Source organism: Serinus canaria, chromosome 14, assembly GCF_022539315.1.
Source record: "Serinus canaria isolate serCan28SL12 chromosome 14, serCan2020, whole genome shotgun sequence".
NCBI classification, from domain to species: Eukaryota; Metazoa; Chordata; class Aves; order Passeriformes; family Fringillidae; genus Serinus; species Serinus canaria.
This window is the reverse complement of record NC_066328.1, coordinates 13,210,443-13,233,627: the sequence shown is the minus strand read 5'-3', so window position 1 is coordinate 13,233,627 and position 23,185 is coordinate 13,210,443. Positions and strand designations below refer to the sequence as shown.

General features: G+C 49.2%; 1 protein-coding gene across 2 annotated transcripts; it reads left to right on the top strand.

Moving 5' to 3' along the window:
- Positions 1 to 16,679: 16,679 nt before the first annotated feature.
- On the top strand, positions 16,680 to 23,185 carry KPNA7 (karyopherin subunit alpha 7). Of its 2 annotated transcripts, none has more exons than XM_009091804.4 (10): positions 16,680 to 16,989; positions 17,624 to 17,764; positions 18,299 to 18,384; positions 18,807 to 19,075; positions 19,574 to 19,656; positions 20,093 to 20,356; positions 20,696 to 20,929; positions 21,254 to 21,436; positions 21,829 to 21,978; positions 22,968 to 23,185. In XM_009091804.4, exons 1-10 carry the CDS (start codon positions 16,927 to 16,929, stop codon positions 23,046 to 23,048), a joined length of 1,554 nt encoding a protein of 517 aa, XP_009090052.1. In that variant the 5' UTR covers positions 16,680 to 16,926; the 3' UTR covers positions 23,049 to 23,185. The 2 variants fall into 2 exon arrangements, with proteins under 2 accessions (XP_009090052.1, XP_030085800.1); XM_030229940.2 differs by lacking the exon at positions 19,574 to 19,656 and adding an exon at positions 19,378 to 19,499.

Genomic DNA, 23,185 nt, shown 5'->3' with positions numbered 1-23,185 from the left:
CAGCAGGACTGGCTGGAGCACAGCAATGATACCTCAAACAAGGTGTGCTGCCCCTGGGCTCCTGTAAGCTCTGGAGGGTCTGTGCCTGTGCTCCACCATGGCTCCAAACTCACTGGCAAGGCAGAGCTGTTGGACAAAGCAGGATCAAGTCCTTAGCTGACAGCTCAGCCATCTGCTAGGCCTGCTGCCCTGTGGCAGCTGTGCATGCCAGCTCTGACTCTGAACAGCACATCTGTTCATTTTTAAAAAATCAGCGTGTTGTTTAAGGTCATTCTATATTCCCCAGAAACAAGAGTCTGGTTTTAGCAGCTTTTCCAATCTCAGTGAACTGGCTGAGCTCACAGCACACCGACTTTGCCCTGGTTTGTGTCACCAAGAGTGAGATCTCAAGCCAGGTCCATGTTATCCACCTCTGCCTGCTCCTCTTTGGCTTCTGCTTGAATTTCTCCATGACATCCCAAGTCAGAAGTCTCTTCTTCTGGACCAGAGCCCAGGACATCAAAGGACAGAAGGGACACAGACTCCCACAAGGGAATTCTTAATCTGCACCATAAGCTGGAAGCCAGGCCATGGTGTCAAACATCTAAAATAATTTTCCATCCCACTGAGATTTGAGCAGCCAGGTCCCATCAGACCAGCACTGTGCTTTGCTCTCCCATCCTGCCCAGAGCAGGGAGAGTGCACAGCTCCAAACACACCAGAGGATCTTGCAGTGTGTTACTTGTGAGCCATGATTTGGAACTGCCTGTCTTTGTGGACTATGAAAATCATATCTGCTTTGTACAAAAGGCTTGTTTGCAATGTATAAATCCTGGGAGCTGTAAAATACCAACAGCTGCTGGAAAGGGCACTGGAAGTTCAGCAGCTGGAGACTGTTTGATCTCGCTGTAGCTCAAGTCCTGCTTATACTAATAGTCTCAGAAGCCAGCAGATATTCCCAATAAGCTCTGCTCAGCAACAGATACTCTTCAAAATGATATTAAAAAGGAAAAATATGTGTCAAAACTAGACAAAGGGTCAAGTCTACTCCTCACAAAAGCTGCTCCTTGAGATTACATGTGTATGCGAAATGAGCAGGTTTTAACCTGTGGTCTCTGCCACAGCTTTCAGATCTGTCAGTTTTCAGGCTTCAAACAAACCCTGTTACAGCTCATCTGAAGTCCTGCAAACCCCAGGCCACTGAATGTTAACCAGACACTCCTACATCACCCTCGTTTGCTCTGGAGCTGATATTTTATCTTCAGGCTTCAGCTCACAGGCAATTGAACAAATCTTCAGGCTGTCCCAGCTGCTCCTCAGTTGCTTATTTATCCTCAGGTTGAAGAAGCTGAATTTTATCCCTACAGGATTCTCAAGCCAGGGGGGAGCATCCTGTTTGTTGTATTTTCACTTTCACTGATGTTCCTTCAGGCTTCCAGTGAGAAGTAGCTCTTCCCCACCATCTGTGTTTTTTTGCTGTGATCACACCTTGATGCAATGCTAAAAATTAGGATTGAACACAAGCAGAAATTTCTGCAGCAAGAGGCAGACCAAGAGGTAATTACACAATCAGTCCAAACAAGGCATAACAAGCAGGTTTTGGACTGGAGACTGAATCTTCTCCTAGGTTTCAATTCCTGAGCGTGTTTTGAGTGTTTCACAAAAAAAAAAACAAACAAACAACAACAACAAAAAAAAAACCCACAAAAAAAAACCCCACCCAAACAAAAAAAAAAAACCCCTTAGTGGGACAAGTTGCTCAGGCTGCCCAGGAGATGTTGATATAGCAGCCATGTTGAAGTAAGTGGGATTGAGCACCCCAACCTTTTCAAGAGTCCTGGCTGTCTTCTCTGTCCTGAGGAGATTCAAGCAATTAGCATGAAGCAACTCAACACTTCAGTTTGAAAATGATAATTTTTACCTTCATGGCAGCCCTGCCAGATAAAGGGGGACCTCACCATTCATTGATCAAGATAAGGGAAGACAGCTTTCCTTTCTCACTCTGGCCTGCCTAAGGAAAAGTCACTTGCAATCCTCTTCTTCCTGGATAATTAGTAACAACCCCCCCACTGCAGAGAATTTATTTCAATCTCTGACCAAGCACAGTTCTGGTGGGTAGGTTTTTAATCCTAGAAACAGAGGATTGGGCAGGGATGTGAGCATTAAAGGCAGTGAATAACATACACAAAGTGCTGTACCAGTAAGTTCAAGGAAGAAATTGTAGTATCTCTTGGCTCATTCTTGAGAAATGATACATGACTTCTCCAGACATGGAACCCAGAGGGGAACATGTACATGTATGTATCCCAGATGTATCCAGCAGCCAGAGATTGAAAAGCCACAGCCCTATGGATGTCAGTGACAATTTTCCTGTCAATCTTTGCTTTGCAATCCCTTCTGCCCACAGAGCTCCAGCCAAGGTGCAGGAGGACCGTGGACCTGCCCAGCAAAGGTCTGGCCATGCCAGGCAGGAGGAGGCTGAAAGCTGCCAGGAAACAACTTCAACTTGCCTTGGCCTTGAACTGTCCACAGAGGCAAATCCAACATATGGTTGCTGGGTGTGATGCAAATCTGGGATGAGTTGAAAATCAGAGGGATGCAGACAATCCCACATTAAAGAATGGCTCGTCCATATGTTTCCTCTCTCCTTTTTCTCTGTGTTGAAGGGCTATAGTCAGGAAACGTGGTGGGGTCTTTTCACCTTGAGAGCTGAGATTTGTGGCTCTCAATTTAGTGTTGGATGCACGTGTGCAAGCACAGAACAATGCACCTTCCCTGCAGAGCTATTTTTAGGGTCTTGGTTGCAAGGCAATTACAGTTTTGCGCTGATGAGTGTTAGTAATGGTTGCAATATAATCATGGAGTGAAAAATGTACAGCTTTGGGGGAGGCATTGTGTCCTTTTTGTGTGCACAGAGTCTCACAGGCAAGTAAAGAAAGAGGAAATAAATTTGTCACCATCTAAAACATGTAATTTCACTGTAGAAGAAGAGGCAGAGTTTGGTTTCATTTACAGCAGTGCAGATCCCTCCAGTTCACAGAATTCATTTCAGATTTGCTCGTGTCTGATTTAATCAAAACAGGGTCCATTCAACACAAGAAAAAATCCAAAGCAAAGTTAATATGGAGAATTATCTGCTTACTTACAACTCCCAGTGTTAGCCCCAGCCAGCCTCCCTGTGCCACCACAGTCAATTCAGATAAATTTGCCTCGGATGAGAAAATAAAAGATGAGTCTGTTAATCAAGATTGCAATATCTGTAGGAAAACAGAAAGTAGCTGAGAGGTTCTGAGTGTTCATCAGGGACAGAGAACGTTGCCTGTAGGGGCAAATTTGAAAGTCAGTGAGAGGAAATTTAATCTTTTCAAAGATCAGATCTATAAAAAACTGTCTTTCTTCTTAGATTCTGTATTAGAGCTTAAAGAAATCCTCCTTTCTCTGCAGCATATGGCAGAAGTATGTAGCACACAGAAACAGGAATGAGGCTTCAGTTGAAATTCCCAATGTTTTACATGTTCACTGAGAGCTCCAAAATTAAACTGCAGAAAATCTGCAAAATAATCTGGAAGAAATCTGTAAAATTAAAAATAATCTGCATTTTGAATCTTTGCAGCAGTGATCAGTTGAAAGGGCATTGATTTGAGGGGTTGTTCAAAACGATTTTTTAATTTGACGTATAAAAATAGGAAGGCAAAATGAAAGTGACAAACTCAGTTCAAGAAAATAGGAACAAATAATGCTCAGTGGGAAGCGTTAGCAAATATAAATTAAAGCTAGAGGAAGCATTTTAAGATAGTTTTGGTTTTATTTTTTTCTGAGGGAAGATCTTTTTATGATCTACAGTGACCTACCAGTGAAAGACTGCTACTTACAAATGGAAGGAATTGTTCTTCCTCCTATTTTTAGCATTATTAAGGGTTTCCAGAAGAGGATTTATCTGGATGACTTGATCTTCCAGGGATTCCTGCAAAAGCCAGCAGGATACTCTGTGCAGAAATCTTGGGCTTTGAGCACAATGACCCCTCACCATCCAAACCATCCCGGGCAATCGATTTTCTGTCAGTCAGCTCCCATGAAAAGCTCAATTCTCGCTGTGAGCAGGAATTCCATTCAGGTTCAGCCCTGCCAGAGGCTCTCCACGGGGGTCCAGATGTGGGTTTGGGGCAGTCTGGCTAATCCCAACTCCAAGAAGGAGCACCAAATGCAAAATGGGCTGTGGGATTTAGTTCTAGGAAAGAGGGTTTGGGGTATCTCAGGATTGAGACATTTGGGGAATGGTGGGGCAGCGCTGGGGATCTGCAGGCAGGAAGCTGGGAAAGAGAAATGAGGTTTGTTGCTTGGAGTAGGAGGAAGGTTATTCCAAGGATAGAGGGCAGCATAAGACAGGCTAGGAATGCGTGTGGGATAGGGAGAGCCTGGGGGGAGAAGTTGTGGAGGAGGAAACAGGCGCGCAGGGACAAGCTGGGACTTGACAATGCAGAGGTCTGGCGGTGAGGAAGCTGGAAGGAGGAATAGGAAACCACCAAAGGAATCCCACAAGGCTTGAATAACAGGATTTCTGCTGCATGGCCAAATGTCGCTGCTATTCGTGTCTTTAAATTCAGAATTGTTTTACTGACCCCACAGCAGGGTCTGAGGGAACATGAAAAAGAAAAATAAGAACAAAGAAGAAAGAAGGAAAAGGGAATGGAGAGGAGACAGGAGAGGTGCCATCAATATGGTGAAATTCTTTCTAGTTGATGCCAAACAACTTTCCTCATTGCTATCATGACAAAAAAGACCGGGTTTTCCTCCCTGATTATTGATGCTCATATCTCCTTCCTTATTTGAATAACCTGCTCTTCACAATATTTTACCCAGATAAAACACTTTTTACTATGCTTTGGTTGTGCAGGTGGCAGGAAATAAAGTGCTGGGAAATCCCACCTGGCTGAGGATCCCCCAGGCTGCTCTACAGCACTGTTCTCTCAGGAATCTCCATGCTCTCTGCAAACACTGTGATTATTCCTCCCACTGCTATTTATTCCCATTTCCAGACCACCTGGGAGCCCCCAGAGCTCTGTGTGAGTGTGGATTCATTGCAGTCACAGATCAAGATTCCCCCCTGGTTTATGAATGGGCAAAAAAAAGTGCAGGGAATTTATTTGTAGAGAGGGCAAAGCAACACAGAGAATTCAAATATTCTGGTGTTTTGCCATTTGCTTTTAACAAGGAAAGCCTTTCTCTCCACCCAGGAGAAAAAAATCTGTCCCAGGGCTTGTTTATGGCCTCAAGTTTCTCTTTTTCAGGCAGAGTCAGGAGCTGCATGGAGTCAGTATCATCCACACCCTCTTCCTCATAACCATCAGTCATTTTGGCTTCTCTTTTGGGCAGAAAGTAAAACCAGAAGGAAAAGGGAAGGACAGCAGTGTTTCCCACGTTGTTAAAAGGCAGATTGAAGAATCATGGAATGTCCTGTGGTGGTGTCCTCTTCACACCAGTGATACCTTCCAGTTCAATAGGGTCAGAAACAAGAGACTGACTGGGAAAAAATAGGGAAAATATTCCCACTTTCTCTTTGGCCTTCCTTACTAGGCCAAGGCCACTGGGAACCTGCCTATGGCTGAGAACAGGGAGCTTTTCTCCAACCTTTTTTTTTCCTGAAAACTGTTAGACCAGTTCTGGTGAGGGCAGTTTTTGGATGGGGGCTCAGAGGAAAGCAAAAGGGAGAACCTGGTTCATCAGCTCCTGCCCTCAGCCACCAAAAACTACCAGGAGAGTCCACAGCACATCCATTTCCCATGGCCCATGGTGGTTTTCACTCTTGTCACAACCTGAGTTGTGGCAAAGCCATTCCAGAGGAGGGAGCAGGGGAGTTCAAGGGCGTGACTCATGTCCCAAGGCTTTGCATTTTTTGGGACGTCTTCCGTGCTGGGAGCAGACTGTGTCCCACACTCCAGGCAGTTTTCCTTCCCCACCCACACATCTGCACCAGCTGATGGTGAGCACTGTGTCCGTGTCCAGCAGCCAAAGATGTGCCCCTGGGGACCAGCCCTACCTGCTCAGCTGCTGCTCCCTGCAGAGGCGAGGCTGATTTCATCATTCCCATGATTAAAGGGAGCAGGGCTGTGCTGTGGCTTTCCTTGGCAGCAGGGACACACTGCCCAGGCCGAGGGCTGCTCCTGTCCCACCTCTGCAGCCCCAAGCAGTGCTGGGCGCCAGCCTGGTGACTCAGCCGGCTCAGGAGTCAGGAGGGCACAGAGGGAGAAGCCCCTGGGCTGGGGAGGGGACCTGTGGCCACCAGGGTCTGGTTTAGAGGCCACTGCTCAGGCTGCAGTCAGGACAGCTTGGCACTGGTCGGAGGCAGCAGTGGCCCTGGCTGTCCTGGTGATCTCATTTCCCCATCATCCTCCTGAAAACCTTGATGGGCTAAAAATATATGTGTGCAAGGACTCCGAGGCAGCAGGGCTGTGCCCTTGGAAACCAGTTTCCCAGCTCTGAAAGGTCCTGGTGACACCCTCAGCTGCAATCTGCTGCTCTGGGGTGAATTTCACCCGCAAAGCAGGAAGGAGAAATTTCCTCTGTCCATTTCCGCTTTGATCAGGCAGAGATAAGGAATGTAACAGCTCAGCAGTCATTTCCCCTCTCAATCTACACAGCTAAATCTGTAGGCTGGCTGGCTTGAGATGCCTGGATTTGCAATGTATATTTGAGCCCTGGCTCAGGTCTGCACTTAATCCATCACCTCCCTGAAACACAGGGACTATCAGTGGTCCCTGGAACAGATCAATGAAATGTTAAATCAAATACCTACACAAAATAAGTGTGTGGCACAAAAGAGCTCATGCTTGCACCAAACAGAGTTTCTTGGGTGTAGGGCTCAGACTCTTCTGAACTTTAAATTCTTTGTACCTCATCCTTTCACAGCTGGGGAAACTGAGGCAGGACATGACATCAACTTACACCTTCAGGGCTGTCCACCCAGTGTCAGCCCATTTTCTGGCAGACAATCTACCTACAAAAAGTCTATTTTGTTCTGACCTTTCAGTCTGAAGGCAGAAGGAGTGACCTTTTTAAAAGGTGTAAATGTAGACCCAGAAGTCAAGGAAGGGGTAAGGCCATGCCAACAGCTGGGGGTGAATTAAAACTCTGAGATATCATTTCCTCAAGATCACGTGGAATTTAATAAACTTATGGTTAAAATACCTGTGAATTCAAGTCTACCTGATATAAAACAGTGAATATAAACCCAGATGGGCTCCACATACACCTGCAGACAATGTCCTTTTTTCTCTCTGCCTCTGCCTCCCATTGCTGCCATGTGGCCCTTCCTGGTCTCCATCTCACACCTCTTCCCAGACACCACACACACCAGGTTAAACCCAAGGTCCTGGAAGGTGTGTGTTTGCAAGGGCTGGCAGAGCTGTCCAAACGGACTGAAACAGAAATTGCATTTTAAAAGAGACAACACATTCCTTATCTGTAAGTCCAGGGGGGTGGTAATGCTGGGAGTCTGATTGGGAAGCTTTAATCCGTCAGGAGACATCAAATAATGCTTTGTTTTGTGGCAATTTCTTCTTGTCTTGCCTTGTAGGGTGTTCTGTAAACTCAGCTGCTGGGGGGTAGGGGACAAGAGGCTGAAATAGAAAGATCATCTAAATAAACTTCCATGCAAAGTCACATCCTTGGCTGTATTTTCTTGCCAAGTTGGAACAGCAGATTTCATCAGACCTGATCTTTGACAGGCAAACCTCAGGCTGAACCCTTGGCAGGAGCAGCCACGCTGGTGATGGAACTGAACTTTTATTTTAAAATCATTTCTGTGCCCCATGTTTATGATGAATAAACCCTGTGTGTTTGCTGCAAGCAGGGAGGATAAAGCTGTTGTTGTGTTAGCATCCTGCATGTTTCAGTCACTCAGTGGGTATGAGCTGCCCTGAAAGACATGAAAGACAACAGCTCCTGTATCAGCCCTAAGTATTTCTCTGCTATATTTGCCTCAGCTGGAGCGTTTGGGATGTGGTTACCGTGCCAGGATTGCCATTGTGGGTGTTGTGGGTGAACACGCTTGGGATTGAGTTTCCAAGCAGGAAGATTCAGATAAACAACTGCTTTGAGGTGAAAATTAGAGAGTTCATGTTACACCCACCTCTTGAATTTGTAACTGACTATTCACCCTGAAAATCTGATTCTAGGAACTCAGCATGTCCCGTCAGGAGCAGAATAATACCACAGAAACCATGGCCAGCCAGAGTCCTGAATGCTGAGAACTGTGATTAACTCCTCAGGAATCTCTCTGGAGCAAGACATATTTTCTGGGCTTTTTTAGGTAATTACTTCAAACTTTGAATCTGTGAATGGAGCTTGTAAACAGTTCTCAACCCAACATCTTAGAGAAGAATGTGAAATGCATCAAATAAGTAATGGGTTCTGACCTGTTTGCTCATGAGTAACTCGAAAAAATAAATGTTTTAACCACACAGGAGGAGAGAGCTGCAAAGGCAGCTATTGGATCTCTCCATGCAGTGATCCAAGGCAGAATGGTAAACCTGAAACAGCTGCTGGCCCACTCAGCTCACAGACACATCAACAAGGGCCAGGACTCAGCCAAGCTGCTTTCTGCTCCCAGGGGTGCCTCTTGCTGAGTTTAATGATGTGTTGTGGCCGTGTCCACAGCCCAGGCCCTGTCCTGTATCTCACTGGCCACGCTCTGCTCCAGCACATCACCACCCTCAAAACCTGCTGGGACAGCCTGGGCTGGGCTGCAGCTGCTTCCCCAGCCATGTCCCCTTATGATTGCACTATCTGGGAGGGGGGTTGGAAGGTTCCCTCAGAGAACAGAGGAGAGATTGTGGAGTGACGTGTCCCGATAGCAGCGCACAGCAAGCCCTGCAGACCACGGCTTGTGCAGGGAGTTGTCTGCTAAGCAGGATGTTTGCCTTTGGTGTGGGCTCAGTTTCTTGCCCTGACACAGATTCCTTCATCATGTTAAAGTGAGACTGAGAGTCCAGCCCTCTTGCCTGAAGGGATGTGGAGCATAATTCTGTTTCAGGTTGGAAAATGGCCTTCAGATAAAGGCAGGTCAGCCCATGTAGGAGCTCAGAATGGTTTGGGTTGGAAGGATCTTAAAGCTCATCTTGTTCCACCCCCTGTCATGGGCAGGGACAACTTCCACTATCCCAAGGTGCTCCAAGTCCTGTCCAACCTGGCCTTGGACACTTCCAGGGATCCAGGGGCAGCCACAGCTTCTCTGGGCACCTGTGCCAGGGCCTCACCGCCCTCACAGGGAAAAATTTCCTCCATCTACCTTACCTGTATTCCACCTATCCAATACAGACCTCACACAAGAAAGGCTCTTATCTCTTCCTCAGTGCTGCCAGGGATCCCAGGCTAAACACAGCAGCCCAGGTGTCCACAGTGACATTCCAAATTAAAAAGAAGGAGACTGTAAACGGAGGAGGACAAGATGAGGAACAGGGAGTACAAAACCATTTATGACTGCTTGTTATAGAGCCTCAGCCTTTGTGCTGTTCTGATAAGCTTTGGAATAAGAAGGAACTCAGCTTGGATGCTGCATTTTGGGGTTGCATTTCAGCACCAGAAGCAAACTGATCTCTGGTGGTTTGGGGAGGAATGGAATCCAGACCAGAAAGCCCTGCTGAAGGATCTCAGGGTTATATAAAGATCTGCCTCAGGAGACTGCAAGAAGTTTTTGCATTTATTAGTCATTTAGAAAATAATGAAAGCTGCAACCTCATTCTCAGCTGTTGTCTGTGCTTGCTTGGGGAGGATCAGTGTATTCCTGTGAGGGCTGCAGGGATGCTGTCACTACAGGGACACAAGCAGGCTCTAACCAAACAAGGGCAGATCACTGCTCGTGGGGCACAGAGGGTCTGATGGGGACAATGCCAAGGCCTTTCAAATCCCACCAGGTGCTCAGTGAGTCACAGATTCTGCAGGAGACAGTCTGTGCATTGTGATCAAAAGCTTCAGGGAAGGATACACACAGGAAAGCAAAGTCCAAGTCTGTCTTCCTGGTATTCAACTTTTCAGTGGTCCATTTTCAATTGTAGCCCTCAATGCAAAGAATTAAAGAATCAGAGAATCATGGAATGGTTTGGTTGGAAGGATACCTAAAGCTCATCTCATTCCAATCCCCTGCCATGGGCAGGGACAACTTCCACTATCCCAGGCTGCGCCAAGCTCCATCCAGCCTGGCCTTGGGCACTTCCAGGGATCCAGGGGCAGCCACACCTTCTCTGGACAACCTGTGCCAGGGCCTCCCCACCTCTCAGGGAAAAATTCCTTCCCAATATCCCATCCAACCTTGTCCTCTGGCAGTGGGAAGCCATTCCCTGTGTCCTGTCCCTCCATCCCTTGTCCAAAGTCCCTCTCCAGCTCTCTTGGAGCCCCTTTAGTCACTGGAAGGGGCTCTCAGCTCCCCCTTGGAGTCTTCTCCTTTCCAGGTGAATGCCTCCAGCTTTCCCAGCCTGGGTCCAGAGCAGCCCTTGGAGCAGCTCTGTGGCATCTTCTGGGCTCACTCCAGCAGCTCCTCATCCTTGTGATGAGGGACACCCCAGAGCTGGAAATGCTGTCCCGAGTGGGGTCTCAGAAAGTGCAGCTGAGGTTCAGAATCCCCCTCTCTGCTGCCCACACTGTGGCATCAGCCCAGGACACTTGAGGGTCATGCAAAATTTGGTCTACATTTTTACATACAATTTGTTACACTGTCACATTTCCAGGACAGCAGTGGAGTGGCCAGAAGGAGGTAGCACAAGGAGATGGAATTACCAGGGGTGTTCCCCAAAAGCTCTTTCCCAAATCAGTGTGTGTGAGATGTGAAGCAGTTGCAACAGAAAAGAGCATCACCTCTGGGCTTAGTAAAAATTACCTGCAGCTCTTGGATCAGGTGAAATACGCATGTCCAATCCTCTTTTTAGCATTTCCCAAGGATGGCTTTCAAAGGAAAACCCCTAAATACACATTTTAAACAAAGACACTAATTTCTGTTGAAATGCTGTCCTCAGCTGGGATAATTGGAGGTGCTGGAGCAAGGTGAGCAGCGTCTGGCAGCAGGAAAGCTCATCCCCTCCTCTAATTAAGCTGCACATGGACTCCCTGACAGGAAAGAGGCATCCAGAGGCTCAAGACCCCATGATTTATATGGATTTCCTGGTGTTATCATGGAGTTTCTCTTTCCTGCATGATTTACAAGGCACTCCACTCCTTTGGAGAGCACCTTGGCCTTTCTCCTGGTAGGTGGTGTGGAGCAAGACCATGCATGATTTATACAAAATTATGTGGGTTTTTGATTAATCCCAAGGTTTGTTCATCACTCCATTGTGCTTCATCCCCAAATGCACTATAGATTTCTCTGTTTCAGTTCCTTGAGTTACAGAGTCAGGGACTAAAGGAATAATTATTGCTGGGCTCTGCTAAGGAAAAAAAAAAGCAAGATTTTGGCCGTAGGTGATTATAGTTTCTGCAGCTGAATCAGTGTCCCATAACTGACAGAGGATAATGGATTTAATAAATAACTCTGATTAAGTCTGATGTTATTTTTAAATAATTTTAAAAACTGTTACTCTAATCCCTCTGTGGCTGGCAGAAAGGAGGATGCTCAGAAGTTAAAATTAGTTCCTTCACATTCAGCCTGGTGTGGAGTTACAGGCTCCAGGGCTGTCCTGGTTTTCTGGGGCATCCACTTACAGTGGAGCCAAATGGACACAAGCAGCTGCCTTTGGAAAGTGGGAATGAGCTCCCATGACTCCCTCAGCCCTGCTGCTGTTCTCCTGCCCAATGCTCTGATAGCTCAGCAGGAGCTCCCAGCCCAGCTGATGGGACAAATACTTGGTGTTATCCACAAGCTGTCTTCCTGCACACAAATCATCTTTCCCTTGATTCACAGGGAATTCCCAACTCTCCCAGGCCTTTTTATCAACAAATATAGATTTCTTCTGTACAATGTCAATATTATTCATTTCCTTTTTGGTTTTCAGTGCACTACATTCAGAGTGATCCCATTTCCTGGCTGAGAAGAGGACCTGAAGAAGACTTTGCCTTGAAAAGCACCACAGAATCCCACAGCCACAGCAGGAGCTGTTTCAAGTGAAATGATGGAAAACCATACTTCTTTCCTCCTCCTCCTTTTCCTCCTCCTTCTTTTCTCTCCCATAGAGATGGGCTGACAGAGCTGTTCAGCCTGGAGAAGATAAGACTCCAGGGAGAGCTGAGAGCACCTTCCAGTGACTAAAGGGGCTCCAAGAGAGCTGGAAAGGAATTTGGGACAAGGGATGGAGGGACAGGACACAGGGAATGGCTTCCCACTGCCAGAGGACAAGGTTGGATGGGATATTGGGAAGGAATTTTTCCCTGAGAGGTGGGGAGGCCCTGGCACAGGTTGTCCAGAGAAGCTGTGGCTGCCCCTGGATCCCTGGAAGTGCCCAAGGCCAGGCTGGATGGAGCTTGGCGCAGCCTGGGATAGTGGAAGTTGTCCCTGCCCACGGCAGGGGGTAGGAATGAGATGAGGGTCCTTTCCGACCCAAATAATTTCATGATTCTCTGAACTGACACATGCCCATGGCTCCCTGGCTGCAGAGGAACAGGGGTAGAAAAGCAGGACCACATTTTTGAGGCTGCTCCACTAAATTAAAGGAAACCACAAACTGAACCTTCAGCCTCAGAAAATCCAGCTGCAGTGCTCAGCTTTGCCTCCAGTTCAGCAGCAAAGCAAAGATAACAATAAATCCCTTCTCCCACCTTCTGCATGTCCTGATTAGCCAGACTGTAGCAGATGGGGGCTGTCATTATTCCGTGCCTGTTCCGTGCCTGGCACAAAGCGGCTCCGAGCCCGGCTCTGCCCGAGGTGGCGGCACAGCTGGGGAGGTCACAACAGCTCTGACAAGAAACTGGTGGCTGCTGCTGGGGAGGTCACAAGCTGCCCCCTCCCACCCCAGGAGGGACCAGGGCAGCCTGTGGAGTTAGAAGTGCCTCCCTCATGGATTGTGTGCAAGGGAGATGGATCCGAACTGAGCAAGGAGGAATTTCCAGGCTCCATCCCTGCCACACTTAGGAATGGTGCACATCCATGAAGGCATGAAGCTGTGTCAGGGAGACTTAGGCTGGATATCAAAGAAAAGTTCTTCCCCCAGAGGGTGGTCAGGCACTGAACAGGCTCTCCAGCCTCAAAAAACCCCTGCACTGGAACCACAGCTTCTCATACCTGTCACAATGTGGATTTTCAGCTTGAGCACACAAGGCTGAGCTCAGGAGACACTGTCATGTAGATTTAGGGTTTTATCTCCTTTCCTCTCCATTAGCTGTGATACTTTCTTATTATGCTGAAACCCAAAACTTTTCTTTCCTCCAGTGGTTGTTCCCTTCCCCATTTGGAAATTATTGATCTCTCTGTGTCCTCAGCACAGGTTCAAATCCACCCCCCTCATCCTCTGCCTGCTCCTGAGGTCAAATGCGTGGCAGTGCCACCTCTCATGACATCAGGGACCAGAGTGAAGGACAAGCAGAGGGATGTTCATCCATCACACGTGTTTTTCTCTACCCATCTTCTCCCTCTGTGTGCTGGAAGTGACAGGGAACTGAACAAGATGAGGCTGATTGTGCTTGGCAGGTGGAGAGAGAATGAAAGGAGCAGGGAGAAAAAGAGCAGCCTGGGATAACCACAAACTTCTCCCAGCCTTGTTTCACATTCACAACCTGCAGCACCTTGGGTGGGAGCTCTGCAGGCAGGGGACCAAGAGCTGGGGGCTGGCCTGTGCAGGAGGCTGCCCCCACTTACCTTGGGGTGTGATTTTAAGCCAATTTAATTAAATTGCTTGGCAAGGTTGTGGGGACTCATCTATTTCAGCTTGAGCCAGGCCTGTTTTGATTTAGTGTTGGCTGATTAGGAATTAGTGGAAACAAACCGCTCAGAAAACAAAATTAGAGGGTGCACGTTAACTTTTGCACCAGATTAAGTTGAATTAAAAAGCAATTGAAATGTAATTTTCCTGTCTCAAGCAGCCAAGAAACAAGATAATGCAACCAGTGGCACTTGAAGCTTAAAATCACAGCAGCCAGGATTAGCACAACTGGCTTTTTAATACCTACAAACAACTGATTTATCTGAAGGTCTTTTCTCAAACCTCCCCTATCACCTTCCACATAAGGCTGTGTACAACTCTTTATTTGCTTTGAAATGCAGAATTGGTGTGACCCCAGGACTCGAATCCAGGACTTTGAGCAGCCAGGGTATTGCACAGTGTGTCTCCATAGGTATTTCCATGCTGGGCAGTACTAGTTGTTCCCTGAATTTCTATCATTTGGATTGGAATGGCTCTGTGTGCACAGCTGGGAACTGCAGACCCCCTCCAGTGGTGTGGGGGGTGCAGTTCCCTCCTGCATCCCAGCATCACCTTCCTGCAGCTCTGAGTGTCTTCGTTCCCCATCTCCCTCATACAAAAAGATGTCAAGTAATTTAAAGTCAGGTTTTAATTAAATATTTTAATTGCTGTTTTCTCTACCTATTTGGGAAACACTGCTCCTCCCTTTCCCATCAGCAGGACCAGGCTGGCACCCCTGCACACACCAAGAGGGTTTTATGAGGCTTTGCTAAAAAGGGTGATGGTGTGGAGGGGCTGCCAAGCCAGGATGTCTTCAGTTCCTCAGAGTCCCCAGAAGTGCCCACAGTGCTGCAGCCAAGCCATGCTGCAGTGGTTATTTGGGGGTCTGGGAGCTGCTGTCCTGTTGGCCAGAGCAGCAAGAGCAGGACTGAAGCATTGGCTCCATAAATGAAAATATCTCCTGACTGATGGAGACTGTCATGGGCACAGAACACAGCACTTTGTGAGCTGCCCAGCAGCTCCTGGCCAAAAGCTAAAGGACTCATGGAGATAATGGGCTCTTGCTGGGTTTCAATCCTTGCCACCTCCCCGCTGTGCCAGCCAGCAGCTCAGTGTCTGATGATGCTCCAAGTTGCTTAATCCTGTCTTGGCTCACTCGCAACCTCTGTGCAGCTGATTCTGCCTGGCTCCCTGGTCCTGGGCTCCTCTAATTGGAGGAGGTGCTCTCCTGGCCTGCAGCACCACCCCCAAGCTACCCAGACAAAAAAAGTGTCACCCCAGATTGCCTGTGCCCTGACAGTGATGGGGTGGCAGAGCCCAAACTGTCCCCCACAGCCCAGGACACTGTACAGGTGCAGGCTGGCATCCCCCACAAAGGGTCTTGGCCAAAAACAAGACCAAAACTGCAAAACATAAATTTAGGGAGGGGATCTGGGGGTTGTGTGGTGGCCCAGGCATGAAGACAGCCTCCATCCATCCATCCATCCATCCATCCATCCATCCATCCATCCATCCATCCATCCATCCATCCATCCATCCATCCATCCATCCATCCATCCATCCATCCATCCATCCATCCATCCATCCATCCATCCATCCATCCATCCATCCATCCATCCATCCATCCATCCATCCATCCATCCTCCAGGTGCATCCAGGTGAGGGAGCAGGTGCAGATAATGGGGGCTGTCCTGGGAAGAGCCAATCATGGAGGGGCACTGGGGGTGTGTGGCCCCATGGGGGGAATAAAAGAGGCACCTGAGGGCTGTGGGATATGAGGCACAGTTAGGGTAAGTAAGGTGTTTTCCCCTGTCCTTCCCCTTTTGGGTGCTGGGTTGTTGTTTAGTCTCTTGTACCCCACTATGAGGTTCCTGGCTGTTTGGGGCTTGGCTGGGGTCAGTGGGTGGCCTGTGCTGCCCTTCTGCTGGGATGGGGTGGAGAAAGCTTCCCCCAAAAGAAGAGGCTTTCTGGGGGGTTTGGGGAACAGAGGAGGGGAGGCTGGAGCAGACCTTGATGTTTGATTTGGATTAAGGCTGTGGGGGATGGTGGATTGAGCCAAAGGGTGGCTCAGCCTGGCCATTCTAGAAGCTGGAGGAGCTCTGCAGCTGGGTGCATGGGAGAGGAGCTGATGCTGCTGGTGCCTGGCCTTGGTTATTGGGATAGGAAACAGGGAGACAGAATGAGAAAAACACCAAAACCTTGAACTTAAAAGGATGGTGTGAGGGAGTCCTTGGAAGCTGCTCTGAGCTGCAGGTGTTGGCTGTAAGCCTGGAGGGGAGGAGAGGAGGCACCATCTGTGTGGGATCAGCCCCTGAGCGTGTTGATGCACGACCTGGGTTTAGGGGTCCCATGATGGTGTCTGCTCTGAAAACATCTCCCTTAAGGCTGGCTGGAAGATTTGTTTTCCTGACAAAAGCTGTCTGAAGGCCAGGTCTTGGTTTATTTGTGTGTATATCTTTGTCTTTTGCTAGGAGGTGCTTAGAAATTATTTTGACCAGTCCCAATTTCATGATGTTCCCCTGGTAGTCTGTAATAGTTGCTAGTTTCCAGAACTTTTTTTTTATCAGCTGGACTTGGTCACTTTGTGTCTCTGCATGTGACTGTGGGCCTTTCCTAGTTGGGGTGCAGGTGGAGGAAGCCAGACTGGGCTCTGTGGTGGAGTGAGAGAGGCTTAGATGTGGCTGTGTATCTTTAAATCAGACCTTGAGCTGCCCCTTTTGGAGGAAAGAGGCTTTGCCAGGCTTGTGTGTCCCAGTAAATGTAAAAGCCCCAGGATGAGGGCTGGAGGAAGGGGGTGTTCCTGTCACCATGGGGTGTCTGTGTCTGGCTTCCTCCTGGGGTTGCAGCAGCTGTAATTTTTGTAGCCTGATATTAAGTGGTAGTTTGTGCTTGTATTTAGTTCAGTGGCTCAGCTGCAGTGTGTGAGGATGCTACCAAGGGCATCTCCAGTGTCTCCCTTGCTGGGAGTGTGGGGTGGAAATGTGTGGCCCAGGCTGCTGGTTGGAGTGGAGGGTCCCAGCCCCCTCAGTGGCTGGCAGGGGATGGTTCTGGGCAGCTGTGACCTGACCCTGCTCTGTGCTGACCCCCAGGAGCACGTGAGGGTTCCAGCACCTCTCTCAACTCTGCCAAGATGCCAGTCAGGAAGCACAGCCAGCACATGCAGTTATTCAAGAACAAGGGCAAGGATGAAACTGTGAGTATCCCCCTGTCTGTGCCAGCATTTTGAACCCCAGCAGAGCCCACTGTTGGCAGGAGCTGATGGAGGGGCTTCTCAAGGTCCATGGCCCCCAACCTACCTGTGTGAGGGAGCAGGGGAATGGCTCTGGATACCTTCTGCTGGGAATGTTTAGGTGGCTTTTGGGATGTGGTGTGGGGCTGGCTGGGCTGCAAGGAGCATGGTGGTACAGGCAAGGGGGATGTGAGTTTTGGGTGTGTGGCTGATGAAAAGAGGTGGCTCAGCCCCAGGCTGCTGAGATCTCCACAGCAGTTATCCCTGCAGAGTTGGGGCTAGTATGGGATGTCAGATGTAGGATCTATCAGCTTGATTTAAGCCAGTAGAGGAGATGAGCATTTGCCTTTCAGGTTCAGAAAATCTACTTTTAAAAACACCCACTGGTTGCTGGTTTATCCAGCAGCCCATGTCCTTGGGAGGCACCAAGGGAGAGCCTTCCTCTGTCCCAACTTCTCATCACCCTCCAGGCCACAGTGAGGAGATGCTGGGTCCTGTTTCCTCCTGTGAGAAACATGGGGCAGAGGGCTGCAGGGATGAACTCCCTGGGGAATGGGGCTGTGCAAATATGAGTGGGATGCTGTTCTTCTTCCCCCAGACCCTGCGGAGGCAGAGGGTGGAGGTGAGCGTTGAGCTGAGAAAGGCCAAGAAGGATGAGCAGATCCTGAAGCGCAGAAACATTTCCATTAATGTGAAGGAGGAGAATCCCTCTCTGGGACAAGACAGAGCAGCTGAGGTGGTGAGTGCTAGGTGCTCTTTACCTGCGTAGGATAAGTGCAGCAGGCATCATCCCCTACTTGGGCCACTAACAATTCCAGCTGGGGTGACCCGATTTAAGTAGCTGGTGCCATTGCTGATCTCCATGCCCAGTGCTGGGGAGTGTTTCAGACTGCCTGGTCTTTGTCTTTGCAATTTTCATGGTGATGATGTCCTGCTGGCCTCCCTTGGTGGCAGGTAGAACAGGCTAGTGCTCTGGCTCGCTGGGAGCTGCTCCTGTCTGGCTCCCTGCACAGCCAGGGGTAATTACTGAGCTCACAGCCCATTATGGTGTCAGTGACTCTTTCACTGCTTGATTACAGGCATTAGTTGCCTTGAAGGCTTTTGTGGATTGCCTTCCCCTGCCTCATCTCAAAACTGTGTTGCATAAAGAATAGACATTGCTTAGATATGAAGTGGTGACTGAGCTGGGTCTAGACAGCTGATTGACTGTTGAGATTAAACCAGAGGGAGTCCCAGCTCCCTGGCTGACTCTGAATCACTCCCTGTGACACAGATTATTCAGCCCTCCTTGGAGGAGATCCTGGAAGCCGTGAATGCAGAAGACACCCAGCTGCAGCTGCTTGCCACCCAGGCTACCAGGTATGTGCCCAGCTGCTGGAGCTGTGCTGGGGCCAGAAGGCTGCAAGTTCCTGTTTGAGGAGCTCTCTAGAGAGATGGCAAAGGGAGAAGGAGCCTGGTAACCCAGACTATGGGAATCTCAGCTGTTGCCTGTTCTGTGGCTTCTGTGCTGTGCTTGGCTCACAGTCCTGTATGAACCCAATCAAGGGGTTAGCTGTGCTGCCCCTTCCTGTGCCATGCCAGGAATTATTTTGGATCCTGCAAGAAATCAAGTGCCAAATGTTTGGGCAGGACAAGGACTGGAGAGCCTGGCTCTGTAAAGGGTCAGTGCTGAGCAGGACTGTCCCCACAAGGGTGGGTACACAAAGGACCACAGGGCTATGGGCTGTGGTGGTACCACACAGGGTTCCTCATGGCTGGCTGTGCTGTGTCCTCTCTCATAGGAGACTTCTGTCCAAGCACAAGGACCCCCCCATCAATCAGATCATCGAGCTGGGGATCATCCCCAGGATGGTGGAATTCCTGGGCCATGCTGACAATGCTGCCCTGCAGTTTGAGGCAGCCTGGGCACTGACCAACATTGCCTCTGGCACCTCGGAGCACACCAGGGCTGTGGTGGAGGGAGGGGCCATCCCAGCCTTCATCTCCCTGCTGTCCTCCCCCCACATGCACATCAGTGAGCAGGCGGTGTGGGCCCTGGGCAACATTGCAGGTGAGGAGACCTGGAGGGGCATTTGGAGGTCCTTGACTGAGCCAGGGACTTGATGGTCCTTTTGGGCCCCTTCCAGCTTGGAATATTCTGTGATTCTGCTGGGGACATGAAGCATTGGGGCTCCTCCCCCTGCAGCTTGGTCTCTGAGCTGCTGCCCCTATTGAACCCCATAACCCTTCATCCCCTTAGTGTTGCCTGGCAGCCTTTGAGATCCTGTGGTAGCTCTGCAAGAGGATTTTGGCCAAAGCCAAGGGCAAGACTCTGTTGTGCTGGGGTGGTTTAACCCTCTAATGTCACTGTAGGGAGAACAGAATGGGTCTTGCCTGGTTGGCCTGCTGGTGCTCCAGTCTTCCCAGTAAATCCTTCCCACCTGGAAATGCCTAGTGGTGTGTGGCTGGTGGGTCACCCAGCCCTGGCCCTGCAGGTTTGATTGCTGTTTGATGTTGTCTGTCTTGTCACTTGGGCAGATGCAGTGACCAACCCTTTTTATCTGTCCAGGAGATGGCCCTATCTACAGGGATGCTCTTATTGCTCGTGATGTGATTCCTCCCTTGCTGGCTCTGGTGTCACCTGCAACTCCAGTAAATAACCTTCCATTTTCTTGATTTAACAGCTCTTAATCCCTTGGGTGATGGGTGAGTCCACTGTCTGCCATGTAGGCAGCAAACTGTTTGTGTAATTGATTGAGACCCTGCTCTAAACTGCTTTTCTGGCCCTGCCTATGCGCAAAGCTGGGGGTGCCAAGCAAACACTCCAAGTCAATGTGATCTCTTCCATCCTGTCCTATCTCAGGCTAGGAATAAGATGAAACTGGTGCAAGGCAGGCTTGCATATGCATGTGGAAGGGCTGAACTTTCCCTTCAAGATTCCTGCTGCTGCTCTGTGGTTTGTGTCAGCCTTTCTACGATGGTTCCTGCCCCACTGTTCTGTCTCTGGTGTGTGAGAACCTTCACAAGCTAACACGGATTGAGAGGCTCTTGGGGGCAGTGACGCTCTTACACTTGCCTTGTGTTTCAGATTGGGTTCCTGAGGAACATCACCTGGACACTGTCAAACCTGTGCAGGAACAAGAACCCCTGCCCTCCCTTGGATGCTGTGCAGAAGATTCTGCCAGTCCTTGTCATCCTCCTGCAGCATGAGGACAAGGATGTGATCTCTGACTCCTGCTGGGCTGTTTCCTACCTGACTGATGGCTGCAATGATCGCATCCAAGTTGTGGTGGAGACAGGGATTCTCCCAAGGCTTGTGGAACTCATGGACAGCCCAGATTTGATTGTTATGGTAGGGAACAATCAGAATCTCCACTCTGAGGTCCCTTAATGTAGAAGAGTCTGAGGAGAGGGAAGGCATGTGCCCTTGTTCCTTGTGGCAGCTGTGGTGTGCTGTCCCCTCAGCCCATGGAGCTGACTGCCTGCTTGTCAAGCCACTGCTTGTTCTGCTGGCTGGGGCTGGAGGCTCTAAAGCTGCTTAGAGCAAATGAGGGGTGACAGAGCTGTAAATAAAAAGCCATCACCCACAATGCTCTCCTTGTATGACGGATCAAGCACTTAGGGAGGGATCTTGCTGGGCTTTCTGACATGTAGGTGAAGACTCTCCTCATCACCTCTAATCTCTGTCTAGACTCCAGCTCTCCGTGCCATTGGGAATGTGGTCACAGGCACAGACCAGCAGACCCAGGAAGCCATTAATGCTGGTGTCCTGACTGTCCTGCCCCGGCTGCTGAGGCACAGCAAGCCGGTGATCCAGAAGGAAGCAGCATGGACCCTCAGCAACATTGCAGCAGGGCCTTCCCACCAGGTCCAACAGATCATCACCTGTGGGTTATTGCCACCTTTGGTGGAGGTGCTTGACAAGGTGAGATGAACACAGGGCTGCTGAGGGAGGGATGTGGGTTCAGGAGGCCTGGGATGGCTCATTTGTAAAGCTCTTGGCCCCAGAGCCACCTGAGCAGGCTGTTTCAGAGCTGCTGAGATCCTTGGGACAGACTGAGTGTCCCAATTTGTTGGCACACCTGCAAGGAAACACATCCTGGGAGCTGCCCTTGGCACCTCTGCCAGGTGTCCATCCATCACCCAAAGGGGCTGGGAAAGCTGCATATAAGGGAAATGGTTATCCTGGCCTCACTCATCCTAGAGGATACTAAAGCTAGGGAATGCCTTTGCTGTGCTGCTTTTCCAGGGTGATTTCAAGGCTCAGAAGGAGGCTGTGTGGGTAGTGGCCAACTTTACAACTGGAGCAACAGTGGATCAGGTGGTGGAGCTCGTCCGTTCTGGGGTCCTCAAACCTCTGCTCAACCTGCTTTTGGTCAAAGACAGCAAAACCATCCTGATCATCCTGGACACCATTTCAAATCTCTTCCTGGTGAGATCTGCTCATCCTGGTTGCCGTTTTAATCTCTTTCTGATAAGGTCTCATCTTTTGACTTCCTTCTCCCAAAGAGCAGCAAGGGGTGAGCCAAATGCTCACACTGTGTGGTTAGAACAATGACTGTTGATTTTTGGAGTAAGAGAGACTTCATGTTGTCTAAAAGGCTTGGCAAGATTGAGTTCCCAAAGTGCTGCTCTTCATCCCCTGCTCCCTCATTTGGCTGGCAGCCCCTGATATTCCACAGGCACATCCCTGGCATCAGGAAGGGACCATAAATTCAGGACTGTGGGTCTTTGACTTGTAGATCAGAGTTGAAATTACAGACAAGACCATCTCAGACCTGTTGCTGATGTTCTGTTTTCCTACCTGACTTGCCAATGTTACAGGCAGCTGAGAAGCTGGGAGAGACAGAGAAGTTGTGCCTGCTGGTGGAAGAACTCGATGGTCTGGAGAAAATTGAGGACTTGCAGAACCATGAGAATGACATGGTCTACAGAGCTGCCCTGGACATCATAGAGAAATACTTTGCTGGTGAGGTATGTGAGCCCTTGCTATTTCTCAGCTGAAAATGTGAAGTTATTACACACTGGAATGAAGGACAGAGTTTAAGGATACAGGAAAAGGTTTTTAGAGGAGACTTCCACATGACCAGAGTAGTCCTTGCAGCTTCTTCCAGCTGCTTTTAAAGGTCTGTAAAAGCTCTGAGTTGTCAGCCAATGAGTTGGACAACAGACATGGATGCCTTGATAGCATCTTGCTGCTGGAATTTAAACTGGCATCAGCTGGAGTTACTGCAGTTACTGATATGAATACCAAATGTGGAGAAGTTTCCTCCTTCAGAGCTGAGCTGGCTTGTCACTATGAATGGCAGCCTCCTACTCAGCTGATAACAGTGCTCAGGTTGCATTTGGATTACTTGACCCTTCTCATGGTAAGGAATCTATGGAAAAAGAGGATAGGACACCAGCTAGGAGCTGCAAGGGTCCAATGACTGCCACAGATGCCATGTTTGGTCCTAGCCTTAGACTTGCAGATGGGAAAACATCAGGGAAGAGGCTTAGAGGTCTGGCAGACCTTGGAACTGTGGCTCAGTTTGGGTGTGAGCTGCAGCAGGGGGCAGAGGTCTGGTTTAGTCCTTTGCCAGAGCAGGGTCTGTGAGGTTTCCCTGTGAGAGGGTGTGGAGGAAATTCTCCACACCAGCCCTGACTGGAGGGGCTGGATGCCAGGGGAGCATCTCCCTGAGCAATCCTGGCTTGTTGCTGTTCCAAGCAGGCCATTTAATTTCAGTGAGTCTACCACTGCAGCCACTTTTATTTCCTTTTGCTTTTGGAGTCTGAGCCCAAAGGCTTGGCTGCTTTTGTGTGTGGGCTGCAGGGACACTGCAGCTTCAGGGTGCTGCAAGGAACAGGAAGGCTTGGCCTGGTCTCCAGGAGTTCTATTTCAGTCAAGCTGAACTTAACAGGATTTTTAAAACAAGACTAAAACAGAGTTGCTGTAAAAGTGATTTCTATCATTTTCCTCCTAGGAGAATATAAGCCTGGAGCCCCAGACTGGCCAAGATGGGCTCTATGATTTCTCAGTAGAGAAGCAAGACTTCAACTTCTGAAGATGAAGCATGACACAGCTCTAAACTGGTGGGTGGAGGTACCTTGGAAGAGCTCAGACATCCAAACCATGAGGAGCAGGGATGCTGAGCCTTTTTACTTCTGAAACTTGTCAATAAATTGCATTTTTGGCTTTGTA